Here is a 14,967-nt window from a genome sequence, read left to right as displayed (position 1 = left end):
CGGCGCTGTTTACGGCGCCGTAAACCCCTTACCGCCTGAGTTGTAATGAGGCCCTTAGTCTTTGTTTTATCTGGTAGGATGGAAATAATGTTGTCTGCAAAGGAGGTGAGAGGTCCTGGTGGCCTGTAAATAAGATGCAAGGTGGCAGTTTGGTTAGGTGAGATGGGTAGTTTGACTGACAATAACTCTGCTGATGGGATCTGTTGATTGGGAATGACTCTATGGACGATGGAGCTTTTGCAAATAAAGGCCACACCACCGCCTTTAGATTGATTAGTATCACGGTCGCATCTAATGATAGTGTAGCCGCTGGGAATGGCAAGGGAGAGTAACAGTCCCGAGGCTGCATTTAACCAAGTCTCTGTTATGGCAAGGAAATCTACATCTTGAGTTGTGATAAAATCGGCGATGTCCAGCGCATGAGCAGGGAGGCACCTAGCATTAACCAATGCGCCCTTAATCAAGGTTTCTTTAGGGAAGTGAGATGTACTAGTTTTGAGGTTAGGAGCGACTGAAGGAGTGGTGTTTTTAGTGCCAGAAGACAAAGGGCTGAGTGTAGAGGTGCCCGAAGATGGTGATTTCATTGTAGTTTTGATAATGTGTGAATGACGGGCTGCGCAAGGGGATCTGGATCCAAGTCTAAGGTTCCTGAGGTGCAAGGTGCATGGTTGATTGGGGATGGGTTTGGTAGCAAAGTGTTCCAACCATACGGCGGGGGAGTTCAGGTAAGGATTGGTGGGTAGTGTCGTGGATGTTGTCGAGGTGCTACTGCTAAGCTGCGAACCAAGGGGCAAGATTGGACTGGGAGTGGGTACTCTCTGGTATGATGGCAAATTAAAGCCTGAGTGGCTGGCTGAGTACAGCATAGTGAGATTAAGTTTCGCAGTGGAGGTGGGCTGGATTGGTAAAGCGCTATAGTCATAGTTGAATAGCCATGCCAGGGAAATTAACTTGTAAAGTAGCAGAAAAGAGCAGCGTAATAGGTAGTGCATGAACATAATGAGGTGAGGTCAATGCAGAGGGGCAAAACAGTTGGGGTCAAAACGAGCAATGCAAAGTTAACACAAGAAGGTCAATTACGAGGTGCATGTACAGATGTGTTAGACCAAGAGTGCTAGGATGTCTACTGGAACGCAAAAGACATGCTAGTCTCAGCTAGGTGGTGATGACTGGAGGCAGAAAGTATTTGCTGGTAAGCATGAACAGCAATTATAGGGTAGCATACATAGTAACATAGGTATCATCAGTCAGATCAGTCTAATCGGATAGCACACATAGAAACATGGATATGATCAAATAGTTAAGATTAATCAGATTGGTGCAGTGGCGACAGTAAGGAGAGAGACATAGCAGACCAATATCAGCGTGATGGTACTGGTTAAAAGTGCTAAGCCCAGCGTCACACTCTAAGATTGGTGGCTAGGAGTGAGTGCAAGGTGCAACATGCATGCTTTGGAGGGTAGGAAGCACTAATCAGTGTTTAGATTCTGAGGCTGTGCGAGGCAGTTGGTAAGGAAGGGGAGTGTGATCCACGGAACACAGAACACCGGAACCAACGTGAAATCTGATCACAATGAACCTGATCACGCCTGGCAGCGAGTGCTAGACGCACTCAATAGTGCAGTAGAGGTAGCAACCAATAGTCCGCGGCGAAGAATGCTGATGAGTATTAACAAAGGTACAAAAATAGCATGCCTTTAGTAGATGCAAAGTAATTAAGCACAAAGGGAGGAAATGCCAAGACAACAGGTCAGATACAGTGGGCTACGCGGTGTGGAAGAGATCAACAAAAAGCTCGGTCTTCGCAATTTAGGTAGGCTGTACAGAGGAAAGTCAAGTATGTCATTCGCACGCGGGTATGTCACTTACCAATAGTTGGGTGGGCATGAGTAAGTGATCCAGGTCTATGCAGAGTTGAAGCGTTTATGTGAAGGGGAAGAGGCAGAGTTCCTGGCCCTGGCCTCTGTCAGCTCTAGATAGGCTTAGGACAGGAGCCTTATGCGTAGAGCCTTCGTAGAAAGAGCCAGCTTGCGCCTACCGGTTGGCTGGTGCAGGGGATATTACGGCAAGCACCAATGAGCGGCACTCAGGTAGGAGGCTGCTTCCTCAGGAGAAAGGACGGCGCCATTTTGGAGAATTGGAAAGTGGCCATGGGTAAACAAACAATAAGGCGTAGGTTACCGGCAGTAGCTCATCGGAGCTGTAGAACGTTGTAACCCCTCGCTCTATTCAAATATTGATTCACTCAGCTGAGCATGGCGCCAAAAGAGCTTTGTTGTGTCGTGGATGGCAGGTGCGGGATCGATCGATGGCTAGGGTTACAAATAGTGCCCCAGGTCTTATCTCTAGGCAAGAGGTCTCTGCACTGCTCCAGCAGCACAGAAGCTGGAGGGGAGAGCTCCTGCTCTATTCCCAGCGGCGAGTGGAAATGGAAAATATACTTTCCGTTCATCTTTAATGTATATTTCCTGCAGGTGTGCCCCCATTCCCAGCAAAACCAGGCCTCTGTTCCCCCTGACTTTAATTCCCAGGGATGCTTCGAGCCCAGAGTTTGAGCAAATCTGCCTCCTCGATCTTCTGGGCTGTTGATTCCTCCCACCTGCACATGTATAGCCTTGCCCCTGGCACCTCCCCTTGCTTTGCATATGAGTATATGGCCCCCATTATGTGGGTGTTCACGGTTTCAATCGTTAAGTACTTTTCAAATTGGTTTAGGGCCCTTGTGGCTTCTCACCGGGGCCTGCATCACCCAGTGTCTTATTTGGATGCACCTTAAGCTTTCCCTTTCTCCCAGCCCAAAGTCTTCCTTACACTGACTAAAAGATTTAATTTCCACTCCTTCAAACATGTCACGAGTTGTATGGCACCCTCCCACTTTCCAGGCCTGAAAGCCTTTGTCTCCCATCCCCAGTGAGAACTTTGGATTGTGAAATATGGTGTGGACGGGATGGGAATGTTGTAAATCGGGCTTTCTCCACCAGCTCGTTCCATGCCTCCTCCCCTCCTGCCACTATGCTGCACCTGTGCATGGCTGCCAGTCTGTCTATGTTAGGTTTCCATAGGACCTCTGTTAGGTTACCCCCCCACCGCCTCCTCATCCATTGCCCTCCACAACTTTCCCTGATCGTCCCTTAACCAATCCCTCAGGACCCTTGTCTCTGCCACCAAGTAGTAGACCCTGAAGTCCCCCCTTGTTTCTGGTCATCATCATAGCCTGCCTTGCCACTCTAGGTCTCTTTTGGTTCCACATAAACCTCCCTGTGTGTTTTTGTAGGGCTCGAAAGAAGGTCCATGGGACCTGAATTGGGAGGGTTGTAAAGTGGTATAGCAGCCGGGGTGGCACCACCATTTTAAGCACCTTGATTCTGGCTACCCACGTAACGTTGAGCGGCCCCCAGTCTACTAGTCTGTTTGTAATGTTCTCCAGGATAGGCGAGTAGTTGGCTTCTGCCATTGCATCCACGGATTTAGTGAGATAGACCCCCAGGTATTTCAAACCCTTTTGCACCCATCTATATGGATGATCCTTTCTGTGCCTCTTAGCTGCTTGGCTTACTGCTTGTCTTTGTCCCTTGTCTTGTGCTTTGATTACCTGGCTTCGCAGCCCCGCTTGGGCATTGATCCTGGCCTGTTCTGGGTCCTCTTGCACTAGCCCATCAGCGTTATGGGCATCTGGTCAGCATAGGACGTGTTGTTCCTGTGTATCCTGATTGCTGCCCTCCCTCTCCTGCGTCTGGATCGAGTTCCTGCCCAGGTCTTATCCCGGGCTCCTTAGTTCTGCTTCGGGGGTGCTTCCCCCTTCCTCCTACTCGAGCGCTCTCCCCTTCTCCCATTACCCGGCACCTCATTACTTGCTTTCCCGCTGACTTCAGAGCGCTCCCGCACCACGCTGGGCTCCTCCATGGGTGTCAACTCGCAACTTCCAGGTGTTGTATGCTATCCTGGATCCCATGGTAGCTTGTGGGAGGCAAGTGTTCGGCAATCTTTGGAGCCACGCCCACTTGGATGCCCTGCCCACCCACAGATGGCTACAGCCATACAAACAGCGTAAAAATGAAACATGAGAAAATACAGCCTGATAGCCCGCCCTCCAAAAGCTCAGTGCCTGGGATTGGCCAGTGATGTCTTTGTAGCCCTGCCCGTGCCCATTCCTGTCATCTGTGGGGGGTGCCTGGTGGTTTCTAGATGTTCTCCCTTCTCACAGATACAACAGCACCTATCCTTTGGTAAAATGCCCAGCCGTGGCCCAGTAACCGCTAATACCTGAAGCTGATTCGTCCGCAGCCTTAGCATAAATTGACGCACCTCCGGTCTGGGCATAATAACAGGTATTGTTGGGGCTTTCTGTATCTATGGATTACATGCGTTACTTCTTCATACCCCTTCAGGGTGGACAGATGGATATAGTTCTGAGTCCAGTCCCATCTATTCATTTTTTGTATGAAGGATTTTTTTTGATGGATAAATGGCATTAACCGCTTCTTATCATGGGACCAGTCTATATCGGCAAAGAGAGACTCGTTTAGCTGTTTGCAGCTATTGCCTTGACTTTTCATTATCAAAGTTAGTACCAGCCAAGCTGAGCAATTTACATGATAAGGAGGAAATAGCTTTCAGATAAAACACACCTCGAGCTCGCAGTGCCATGCCTTTCAGGGATGTTAAACCCAATTCTAACCTAAGATACTGAACAGAACAAGCCGGGCCCATGCCAAGTACTGCACGCCAGTACTGCCCCTCTAATATATTGAGCCAGTTCATATCTTGTATGGCTAATGCCTCCAAGCCATACAGGATCACGGGGACAAAGCACTGTTGGTGAAGTCTAATAATCCCCGCAATACTAAACCCTGTTGTTCCTTTGGCAAATTTACAAGCCTGCAATATAAGAAGTTATATTGAAGTCACCAGGCACTCCGCCACAAGACCGCTCAGATCCATCTATGCCAACACTATTGTTACGCCTACCTCACGGAAAGTGCGTGCTGGTGGCTCCAGTTTCCCCACCTTAGCAGCCACGCACTGGAACGCCCTGCCTCCTCACCTAAGACTCATTGAGTCCCACCTAGCCTTTCGCAAGGCCATCAAAACCAGACTTTCTGTGTAATTTAAATCTGTATCCTCCACTGATTATATGCCTGCCTAACTGTAACTAAGAGCCTTCTGGCACCTGTATGTAATCTTAATTCTGTGTATCCTCTGTAACAGCCCCTCGATGCCTTATGGGCTGCAAGTGAGCTTAACAAATGCAAATAAATAAAAATAAAAAGTTTTGCCCGCCTCTTTTTTTTGCCAGATGATCAAATTATAATTGGGTTGAGTATCAAATTCTAGCCCCAAGTATGGGTATGATTGATCAATATTTATTCTACCCAAGCTTGTCTCGACCCCTGAACGACAAGGGCCACTTTTGGCTATTACCAATATCTTTGTTTTCCTTAAATTAATGGTAAGCCCCAATTGCGTCGAGTATAGGGACAGCTCCTCGAGCATGCTCTTTGCTCCAGACAACGTGCGATCGAACAATATTAAGTCGTCCACATAGAGCATGCCTACAATAGGAGTGTCCCCCAATTTTGGGGGGCAGTTTGCTTTAGCAGCCATCCGGCGTAACAGGTCAGCTATATACAAATTGTAGCACATGGGTGCACCAACACAGCACTGTTTAACTCCCATATTAATAGAAATGGGATCAGTGTCCTCTCCCTCATTGTTAAGTCTGACCCTGGCACTGTTGTTACTATGTAAGATCAACAATACATGTAATATCCAACCAGGGCACTTTAGATCACTTAACTTGTCCCTCAGGGTCTCCCTCTTAACTTGGTCAAACGCACTACAAAAGTCAACAAATATTATATATAAGGTGGCATTTTTGTTGCTCAGGGTGTTATTACTCAATAGATCCAGGACCCTGATGTTATGTGCTGTCCCAGAACCGGGTCTAAACCCTGTCTGTGCATAGTTCAAGATTTTGTTTGTTGTAACCCAGTTTTCAAGTTCCCTAAGGACTAGTGTCATGAAAATTTTGCTGGTTACGTCAAGCATGGAGAGAAGTCGGTAATTACCAGCATTGCATCAGTCTCCCTTTTTGTGCACTGGTATAAACACCGACCTTCTCCATGAAGACGAATCACAGCCGACCTACAGACACGCAAAAAGAGTGTCAGGAGTACATGTGCCCAATTGTCCGGGTCGCTTTTTAGTACAACGTTTGCCAGCCCATTCGGGCCAGGGGCTTTAGAGTGTTTAAGTGCTACAATAACGTGCTTTATCGCGTTATGACTTAAAGGCAAGGACCATGGATTTGTACTTAGTACAGTAGCGGGAGCGGGGATATTTGCATCAAAAAACGTATGCTTACTGTGTGCTACCCACTGCTCCTCACCAATAGGATTCACTATTATTAGTCCCTGTTCCCCTCCTGCCTCTCCTAATATTTGCCAGATTCTTCGAGTGTTTCTGCTCATAAGAATCTGTATGAAATTCTCCCATTTTTCGCGTTGTTGGGACTTACGATAGTGATGGAGACATGAATGGTACTGCCGCTTGATATACTTAATCTCAATCAGCCTCTCCTGCTGGCTTCTGTTAGTAGAAGCCAGTCTACAGGTTCGGATTTCTCGCCACATTAACCTTTTACGATCCTGGATCTTAATGTCAAACTTGCCCCTTTCGACTGCTTTCTATTTAGTTATAGGAACCTGAGTATGCTTAAAGAGAGACTGAGTGAGAGATTGTATCCATACCTCTATCTCCTCAGGGGATTTCCCCCTTAGTTCACTCTTCAGACAACATCCCTCAGGAAAAATCAGGGCCCTCATTCTTTTGATATTGAACTGAGACCACTGTATCCGATTCCCTTGATTGTTTGTGACCACATCACTACAGACATTCCCAAATCCCTTTCCCCCTCCCCCAATCAGGATCAGGGTAACTGGGGCATGGTCACTATAAATGTTAGGAGCAATATGGATACCAATGACGTTACCCAGAACACATTCAGAGACCACCCTCTTAGTGCCCATTACCCATGTTGATTGACCAGGGTTATCACCAGTTGTGCGACCATTCAGGATTGTATACCTCCATTCATTTAGGTAATCTACCCATGCCTTGCCTTTGATATTAGAGGTTGTTTGTGGCATTCGGCAGTAATCAGATACATTGTCATATTTACCACAACCTTCTAAGTCTACGCATCTCGCATTCAGATCCCCTCATCATATGATAGGATTACTTTCATAATCAGCATCCCAGTTCATTAATATAGTATCCAGCTGCTCGAAAATAGACTCAGTCTTCAATATGCCCGGAGGATCATAAATATCAATGATTAACAAGTCTTGTTGCTTTCCTCCTTTCTCCGTTATGGTCACAGCCACAGCTAGCACATTGCTACCAGGTTTAGGGTCGTTTACCAATCTCGGGCTGTATGTCGACTTTATTCCTATTAAGAGGCCACCCTTGGGGCGTCCGCACTCCCACTTGATGGCTTCTGCTTGGAAAGTCACATACCCATCAAATTCCACCTTAAATGTAATCCAGGTCTCCTGCAACACAAACATTTTGTGGGAGAACAGTACTTCCTGCACGCTGCCCCCATTACCGTTATCCCCACTTGGTCTGGCCGAATTACCGCCATATTCCAAGTGGTGGTTTGACAGTGTTAGTCCCTATTTATGGAGCCCGTAGGACTGTATGGGTTTTCCTCCGCTTCACCACCAAATCTGTAGTACAGCGGTGCTGAAATGTAGTGGTAACAGTTACCACTGCATTACGACCCTTTGTTCCTGCACCACCTTACTTGTAATGATGCCCATAGTATTATCCGATCTTAATCAAGAATAAGAAACATTTTATCTGCAAAAACTTCAAGAAAAAAGAAGAGCTTTTTGACAGAAGCATTTAAGAAACGCCTACTTAATCACACTGTAAATCTATTTACATAATAACAAAAAACATATTTAAAGAAAAACTATAAAAGCAATATAGGCCATGGGAAAAGATGGCTTAGTGGTATTCAACAAAAGCAGTCCCTGTTTTTAAAGTAGTGGTAATATTAGCTGGTGGCGATGGGGAAAGGGAGTTCGGGGGCTAATATAAAGATGAGTTTTCAGACATTTATTATACATGTTTTTGTATTCAGGGGTGGTTTCAAATAACTAAGAATGGATTGTTTTTAAACTCAATCCTATTAACCTCTTAAAGACAATATAAACTTCAAATGTTTTCACGTCAATTTTTGTTTTGCTTGATATGCTTGTAGTTTTGTGCTTCGGTTGTTTTATCATATGTATATTTACATGTATCTATTCTATTGCACCGTAATGTTGGTTTTGACGAATTCCGTGCACGGCCCCTCGTTTCATAACCACTTCAGAATGAATCCTGATTTCCCCGAATTAGAGAGATTTACCAAGATGCTTTAGTCACTTATCACTTAAAGGAAAGCGTTTCAATGTGCTGGAGTGAATGAGAGAACCACACGCATCTCAGATTTGCCCCTGCTACCTGATTCACAAAGCCTTTAATGGGACTTACAAGATCTGCCGCCTGATTTCCAGCTCGACTGAGACTTGTAATGTCCTGGTGGCACCGGGAATCCAGGCGGTGGATCTGGTGTTACGGGGTTACCGCCAACCTCGTAATGAGGCCCAATGTCTTACAGAAAGCCGGACCCTTAGTAAAATCGGAGTACAAAGCAGCAAATAGGTAGCAAGGGAGTTATGCATGACATTACCATATTGATATTGCAGGTCTTCGTAAGATAGCTACGTTGACTAAATGACTGTCTAAAGAAGGGCAGGGTAACCGGTTCAAATCCTATTCTTAGCCCACCCTCCTTTTGAGGTCAATAAATGAGTGTTGCTGAGACGAGTGCCACAACTGGACACCCAACAAGATGGACTGAGGAGCTTTCTCTTTTAGGACTCTTTGACTGCATTTTTCCCCCTCTTTCCATCTCTCCCACTCTCCCTCCTCTGTCTGCAGTGGCCTTTAAATGCTGGGTTGAAGAAGAACCACATCAGACTGCAAAATACATGAGCTGGATTTACACACCTTTAGCCATTAGGTACAATACCGTCTTTTGGCACCCCTTGGCAACATCGACTTAACTTTGAGTGGCAAAGGGTTGTGGGCCTGTACATGCTTGCTCTTTCTGCAGCCATCAACAGCGTTGACTGCCACCATGGATTTGGAGGCTCTGCCTGCCCTGGTTGGTTATCCTATTTTCAGATCCCTGTTCCACCATTTAGTTTGAGGGTGTCAGAAATGAACACCTTAAATTATATAAATCACTGTTTTGAGGGTGTAACTGAAGTATAACTGTATTTCTTGTTCGCCATGTTATGAGGGTCCCACCCTAACCTTTCTGACATTTTCCTTCACTGTCAATTTCAGGTGACACAGCACCCCTCAAGGAGTACATCAGGGTCCAGCTGAATGAGGAGGTGTCACAACTGCGATCAACCGTCGAGGGGAAGTTGCGAGAGAATGAGGAGAACTTCTCAGCCCAGCTTGCCACGTTGGAGGAGCAGCCAGTCAAAAAGTCTGCCAAGGGGAAGCGCAAGTGAGACCCGCATTGGAAGTGGGGGACTCGAACATTGCAGGAAAGGCAGGCAACAGAAGGCTAAAGAGGGGATGTGTTTCAGAGCAATAGAACACTGCACGGCAGCTGTGCATTATGGGCCAGCAAGAAAAACAGGTGGCCTAACCATGCAGTTTTAAGTGGGGAACTGATGCCCTCTCCATAACCAACCTCTCCTACTGAAAACCAAACTTGGTCTATGTCACTCATGTCCTTGGTAGTTGGGCACATGGCTTCTAAAATAAAGGCATGTTGGTTCATGCGCAACCCTTTTAAGTATGCGAGAGACTGATTCTATAAAGATATGTGCAAGATGTTTTGACGTGTAACAAAGGCAGTAGAAGGACTGTACGAACTTTGCAAGTGTTGCAGTCTGTCGCCAGTCTGCTTTCACCTCTGGGCCAATTGGACAAAATGGCAGTGAAGAAACGACGAGTTCCTTTCTAGTTACAAAGAGAGGAATTTGCCTTTTCTTTAAGTTGATCTACCATATATTATAGGTTACTGTATCTTCTTTTGGACAAACAACATGTAGAAAGTTGGTATAGTATGTTGGACTTCGAGACCCAGCAGGTTCCCGCCTCTAGGTTTTGTGAGCTATTATAACACGAAGCATACTTACATACAGCTGAACCTTCATCATGTGGACAGAAGGCAGTTTTTAAATGCATTGCAGGCAGATGTAACATGCTTGGGCCATTTCTAAGTGAAGTACTGCACAGCATCACACTGGACAGATCACCACAGTTGCCAAATAGGACATTAGGTTTGATGTCGGGGAGGGAGAAACTATGTTTTGATTTAGGTACAATATCACAAAAACATATCAATACTGAAGTGTTCAGATTGCAAGTGTTAGTGGCGCACTAAATTCAAAACATCCCCATAGAACATGCCACTTTTTAACCCCCTGTTCTTAGAAGTAACCTTAGATATGTAGAGTCTTGCCACCATTGTTTTTTTTGATAAAGCATTTTATTGATTTTTAAAAACATAGATAATAAAACTTACATAATCAACACAACATAATAAAGCAAACATCGAATAATACTTTTCAATGGCATGTGTCAGCACCTTCTGTCCTTAGTCTGTGCAGGTGCTTCGTGCAGGTCAGCGTGCCAGATTTGTTTCAGTTCTCATCCTCCCACCTCTGCCATATCTTTGTCGCTTTTCCGGGGAAACCTTTGGCGGTGTATATGCGCTGCTCCTTCAGCGTGCAGATATTTACATCTGCCACTCATTGTGAGTAGAGGGGAGTTGCATCGGAGCCCCAAAGTTTTGCTATGTTGCGTTTTATTAGTCCCGTGACTGTAAGGAAGAGTTTTTCAAAGCGTGTGTAGGTGCCTTTCCCCGGCTTACTACGTGTAAGAGAAAATAAAATAACCAACACAACCCCTGTCGGGGAAGGAGGCACTGAGAACCGGCTGCAAGAGTTCAAAAGATGGTTTATTTCTCCAGCTAGGAAATAACTCAAAAAATGCCCACTCCCATTTACATCACCCATATATATATCAATTAAAGTAACTCTAACAAAAAATGCTAAATGGACCCGATTGGCCAGGCGGTGTGGTGCTGTAGGTGTGGGTGGCATCTCTTCCTTCTGATTGGCTGAGTGGCTGACGAGATGATGGACGTCAAATATCTTGTGCTCCACGCAGGTCAGGGTCCGGTCACTGTGGTCACTACCTAAGCTAATATGGTGCATTCATAAAACACTAAATAACAAATTATGTAAACATTTTATACTTTTTTTCATATTTCTACACAAATCACACATAGTATTTATTGTCAGTACAATTGGGTCATTCGTAGCTTTAATTGGAGGCCTTGGCCTTTATTGTGCATGTAAAAAGAGTCAAGCTGTGTTTCACATATCTCCTAAGCTTTAGACCTATTAGTATAAGTAAAAACATATATTGTGGCAAGATGCTTAAGGTTAGTAGTGGGTGTGTTGGGTGGGTTTTGCAGCACAGGCGAGGGTCTGGCACTTGAAAGAAATACCTTACAGGGAGCGCAGGGTCAGGATGGCAATAAATTACTCTAAATGGGGATGGGTGGCTTGCACGTTTATAGGGACGAACGAGCAAAAAGTGCTTAGCTCATCCTGGTTCACATGCTGGTTCTCATGCTGGCAGTGATCTCAGAGGAAGAAAACTGTATCATATTGGTTGTTGCAACTTTCTCCAGCTTCAGCGTGAGAATGGGTGCGCGGAGCTTTCCTTCGCAGGGGGAGTGCAAGGGTGGGGGCCAGCCAGCTGCCTGCGCGCCTTGTGTGTGTCTCTGTCCTTGGCTGCCATACATTCCCCCCTTTCGTTACATCTAAAGTAACAAACTACTTATCTCGTTCTTTCCGTTCTCCCTTCGGTAGCGCTCAGCTTCGGCCACAGCCTCATCCCAAGCAGGTGTACCTTTATGGGCATCCATGCTTTGCACACACTTCTTAAGCTGTTACCCCTTCTTGCGTATTCTTCTGGGGTGACCATTAAGTATATCCCACCATCCCCATCTAAATCTATCCAAACCTCGTTATACCACAGCAAGTCCTTTGGTTCTTTAATGATAGTGTGATGTAGATTATCGACCACGTCCCCATACTGCCTAAAGATGGCAGTCATTCTATACTGCGGTGTGGTGTATTCTCCAGTTTGTACTTGGGCATCTATCATGTTAGCCACCGTTGTCTGTCGGCCCACTGTTACCATCATCATTGCTGAATTAGGCATATTATTTTCACAGCATCTTAGTCCCAGTTGGCACACACAGAATATTAGGAGAAGAAAGACAATAATGGGAATGAGTATCTTCGCTGCTATGTTCACCCATGATGGTATCCAGCTGAACAGATTGTCGAACCACGTGCTGTTGTCTGCTCCACCTTCCGTTCTCATTCTTTCTCCTAAATTATGCACTGCTGTTATCACGTGTGACAGTGTCCAGTTATCAGCATCTGAAGTTGGTACGAACGTGCAGCACGCCCCCCCCCAATTTATTTTGCAAACACCGCCGTCCATCGCCGTGATAAGATCTAAGACATATCTGTTTTGCATCGTCATCAGGCGCAGTGCACGGAGCTCTATTTTTATGATGTTGAATCCTTCTTCAGTGTCGTTAGCCAGCTGGATGAGCTCCCAGCGTGTTAGCTGCAGCCATTTCGCGTTTGTGCTGGCTTGAACGCCTGGTGCTAGAAATGATGCAAATAATGTCTCTGCAGATGAGAAAAGCTTGTACTGCTGCGGGATTCCAGCAAGGAGTTCTGATGATTTGGACAAAATATAATTGGATCTTTTGCTGCGTGACAACTTGGTTCTCATTGTTTCTTCTGACAATAGTTCGTATGCTGGGGGCTCCGTGATTGTCTCATCGGGCGCTGTCGGTGGTTCAGCCGATTGCCCTGCTGCCGATATGTCAGCCGAAGGTCTTGCTGTAAACTGAACGTGGCTCTCTGGTATTACCATTAGTGCTGAGTGAAGTGTGGCTAGGGCACAAGTTCCTCTCCAGGATGCTGGGAGATGCAGGTAAGCTCGTTGCCACAGATCCAGTATATGTCCATTAATGCAGCAGTGCCTTTTTTCATATCTGGTATTATTAAAGTCTTATTGCACTGCTGTGCGTTTCCCATATTCACCTTCCCTTCTCCATGGAAGCAAAGTTTGTGCGGTATTTCCTTTTGAATCTTTATGGGTCTCTCCAGTGGTATGACCCATGTCAGCTTGGTGATATGCTGTGACCAGATGGGGATGCACGTTTCTTTTGCCCATTCGTATGTTTCGTCTGGCAGCCCTCAAAGCCCCTCAGCTTTGCATTCAATCGTTTCATCATGCCACTTGTTGTCTGCATACCTTGTCCCTTTTATGATGAAAAATGGCTCTTGGAGGCAAATTACTCCTTGTCGTCTGCTGGTGCATGTTTGTTCGTTTTCCAATTTTTCCATGGTGACTGTGTGTGCCTGAAATGTCTTTTTTATTCTACACAGCATCAGATGAATCAAACATTGGGCCTCAGACAAGGGTACTTTCTGTGGAATCAACATTTTTGGGGTTCCAGTTGCATGAGGAATAAGTGAGCACACGTAGCAACTTTCATTACTTGCTTGCTTTGCTGCGGTGCTCATGTCTGAATACCATTTATTTGATTGGTCAGGGTGTCGGGGGTCCTCTATTTCATCTAACCCCAGGTTATGATAAATATCATATCTGTTTTTTCCCACCCCCCTTTTTCTCCTCTCTCTTTTGTTTTTTAATTGGGTATCAACTCGTTGATATTGCAGCGGGAATATTCTGGACCATGCATCATCAATGTTGTTCATGGTGACGTGTGTATTCAGTACTGGTTTCTGGTGCCGTGTGTGTGTGCATGCTTGTATTTCTGGAGTTAGTCAACCAATAGTAGCCGTCATTTACATCCCATCCAGGCTCTATTTCCTTGGCCATAGTATTACTCAACAATGGGATAGCAGTTTTGTTTACATGCAATTGGTTATAGTGTGGCATTGCATTTATACTATTCGATTCAATGTTATAAGTGTCCTTCCAAATGGTTGTTACTCCAGTCCATATTAGTTTAGACCCTGGTTTTATCATGTTAGCCCCGCTCCCCCCTTTGTTCATTTCATTTGCCACAAATAAAACGACATTATACCAAATAAAATAAAATATCATTATTGCAAATAGTATGGCAGCATATTTTATAACGCATTCCACATTGCTCAATCTACTGGCCCTAGAAGCATCGCTATTTCTATCTAACATTTAAGCCTGCTCAGCCTTTTCATCGCATTGGCTCATGTTGAACCTATGTGGGGGAGACAAATTCGTTAAGTCATCATGAAAAGAAACATATTTGCAATTGTTCATTCTTTTTCATTTTTTTTTTTGCTTAGTTAGGCATTTAACAATTTCTTTCCATTTATGATAAAACAATGAAGAAAAATAGGAGAAACAATTCATATGAGAGTAAGAGAGAAAAAAGAGAGAGAGAGAATATAAAAAACATTTAGCTTTTCTACTATACTTTTCCTCTCTTAGTTGCAGTTTTCATCATGTCAGACTGTGTTAGTAATGCCATCCACAGTGTTTCATTTTGGGGGAGTGCGACACTGCACGCCCTTCTCACGTCCGAGAGGTGCACCCAGTATTTCAGTCCCTTCACCTTAACTGCAGTTGGTGTGCTGTACACCACTGTGTATGGACCATGAAATTTTGGTGAATTCCACCTTCTTGCAAAGCTTCTAACATAGATGTGTTCCCCTGGCATTAATGGCCCCTCCGGGCTATCTGCTGCTGGCATGGAGGTGTCTGTTGCTACATCTTCAGTAAATGGCGGAGCAATTTGTTTTGCTATGCTGCGTACTGCGCGCGTTAGCTGTGCTAGGTATT

At 45.3% G+C, this 14,967-nt stretch overlaps 1 protein-coding gene across 2 annotated transcripts in view; it reads left to right on the top strand.

The window, feature by feature from the left end:
* Positions 1–9,868, top strand: part of CFAP119 (cilia and flagella associated protein 119) — a 306,589-nt gene extending 296,721 nt beyond the window's left edge. For both annotated transcript variants that reach the window (XM_069651633.1, XM_069651634.1), the window contains one exon: positions 9,406–9,868. In XM_069651633.1, coding sequence (XP_069507734.1) covers positions 9,406–9,578 — 173 coding nt within the window. In that variant the 3' untranslated portion in view covers positions 9,579–9,868. The remainder of the gene's footprint in view (positions 1–9,405) is intronic.
* Positions 9,869–14,967: the final 5,099 nt, after the last annotated feature.

The sequence above is a fragment of the Ambystoma mexicanum genome, chromosome 3p (genome assembly GCF_040938575.1).
Source record: "Ambystoma mexicanum isolate Mex_15411 chromosome 3p, UKY_AmexF1_1, whole genome shotgun sequence".
Lineage (NCBI taxonomy): Eukaryota > Metazoa > Chordata > Amphibia > Caudata > Ambystomatidae > Ambystoma > Ambystoma mexicanum.
The sequence above is the reverse complement of the archived record's forward strand: the minus strand, read 5'-3'. Positions and strand labels throughout refer to the sequence as shown.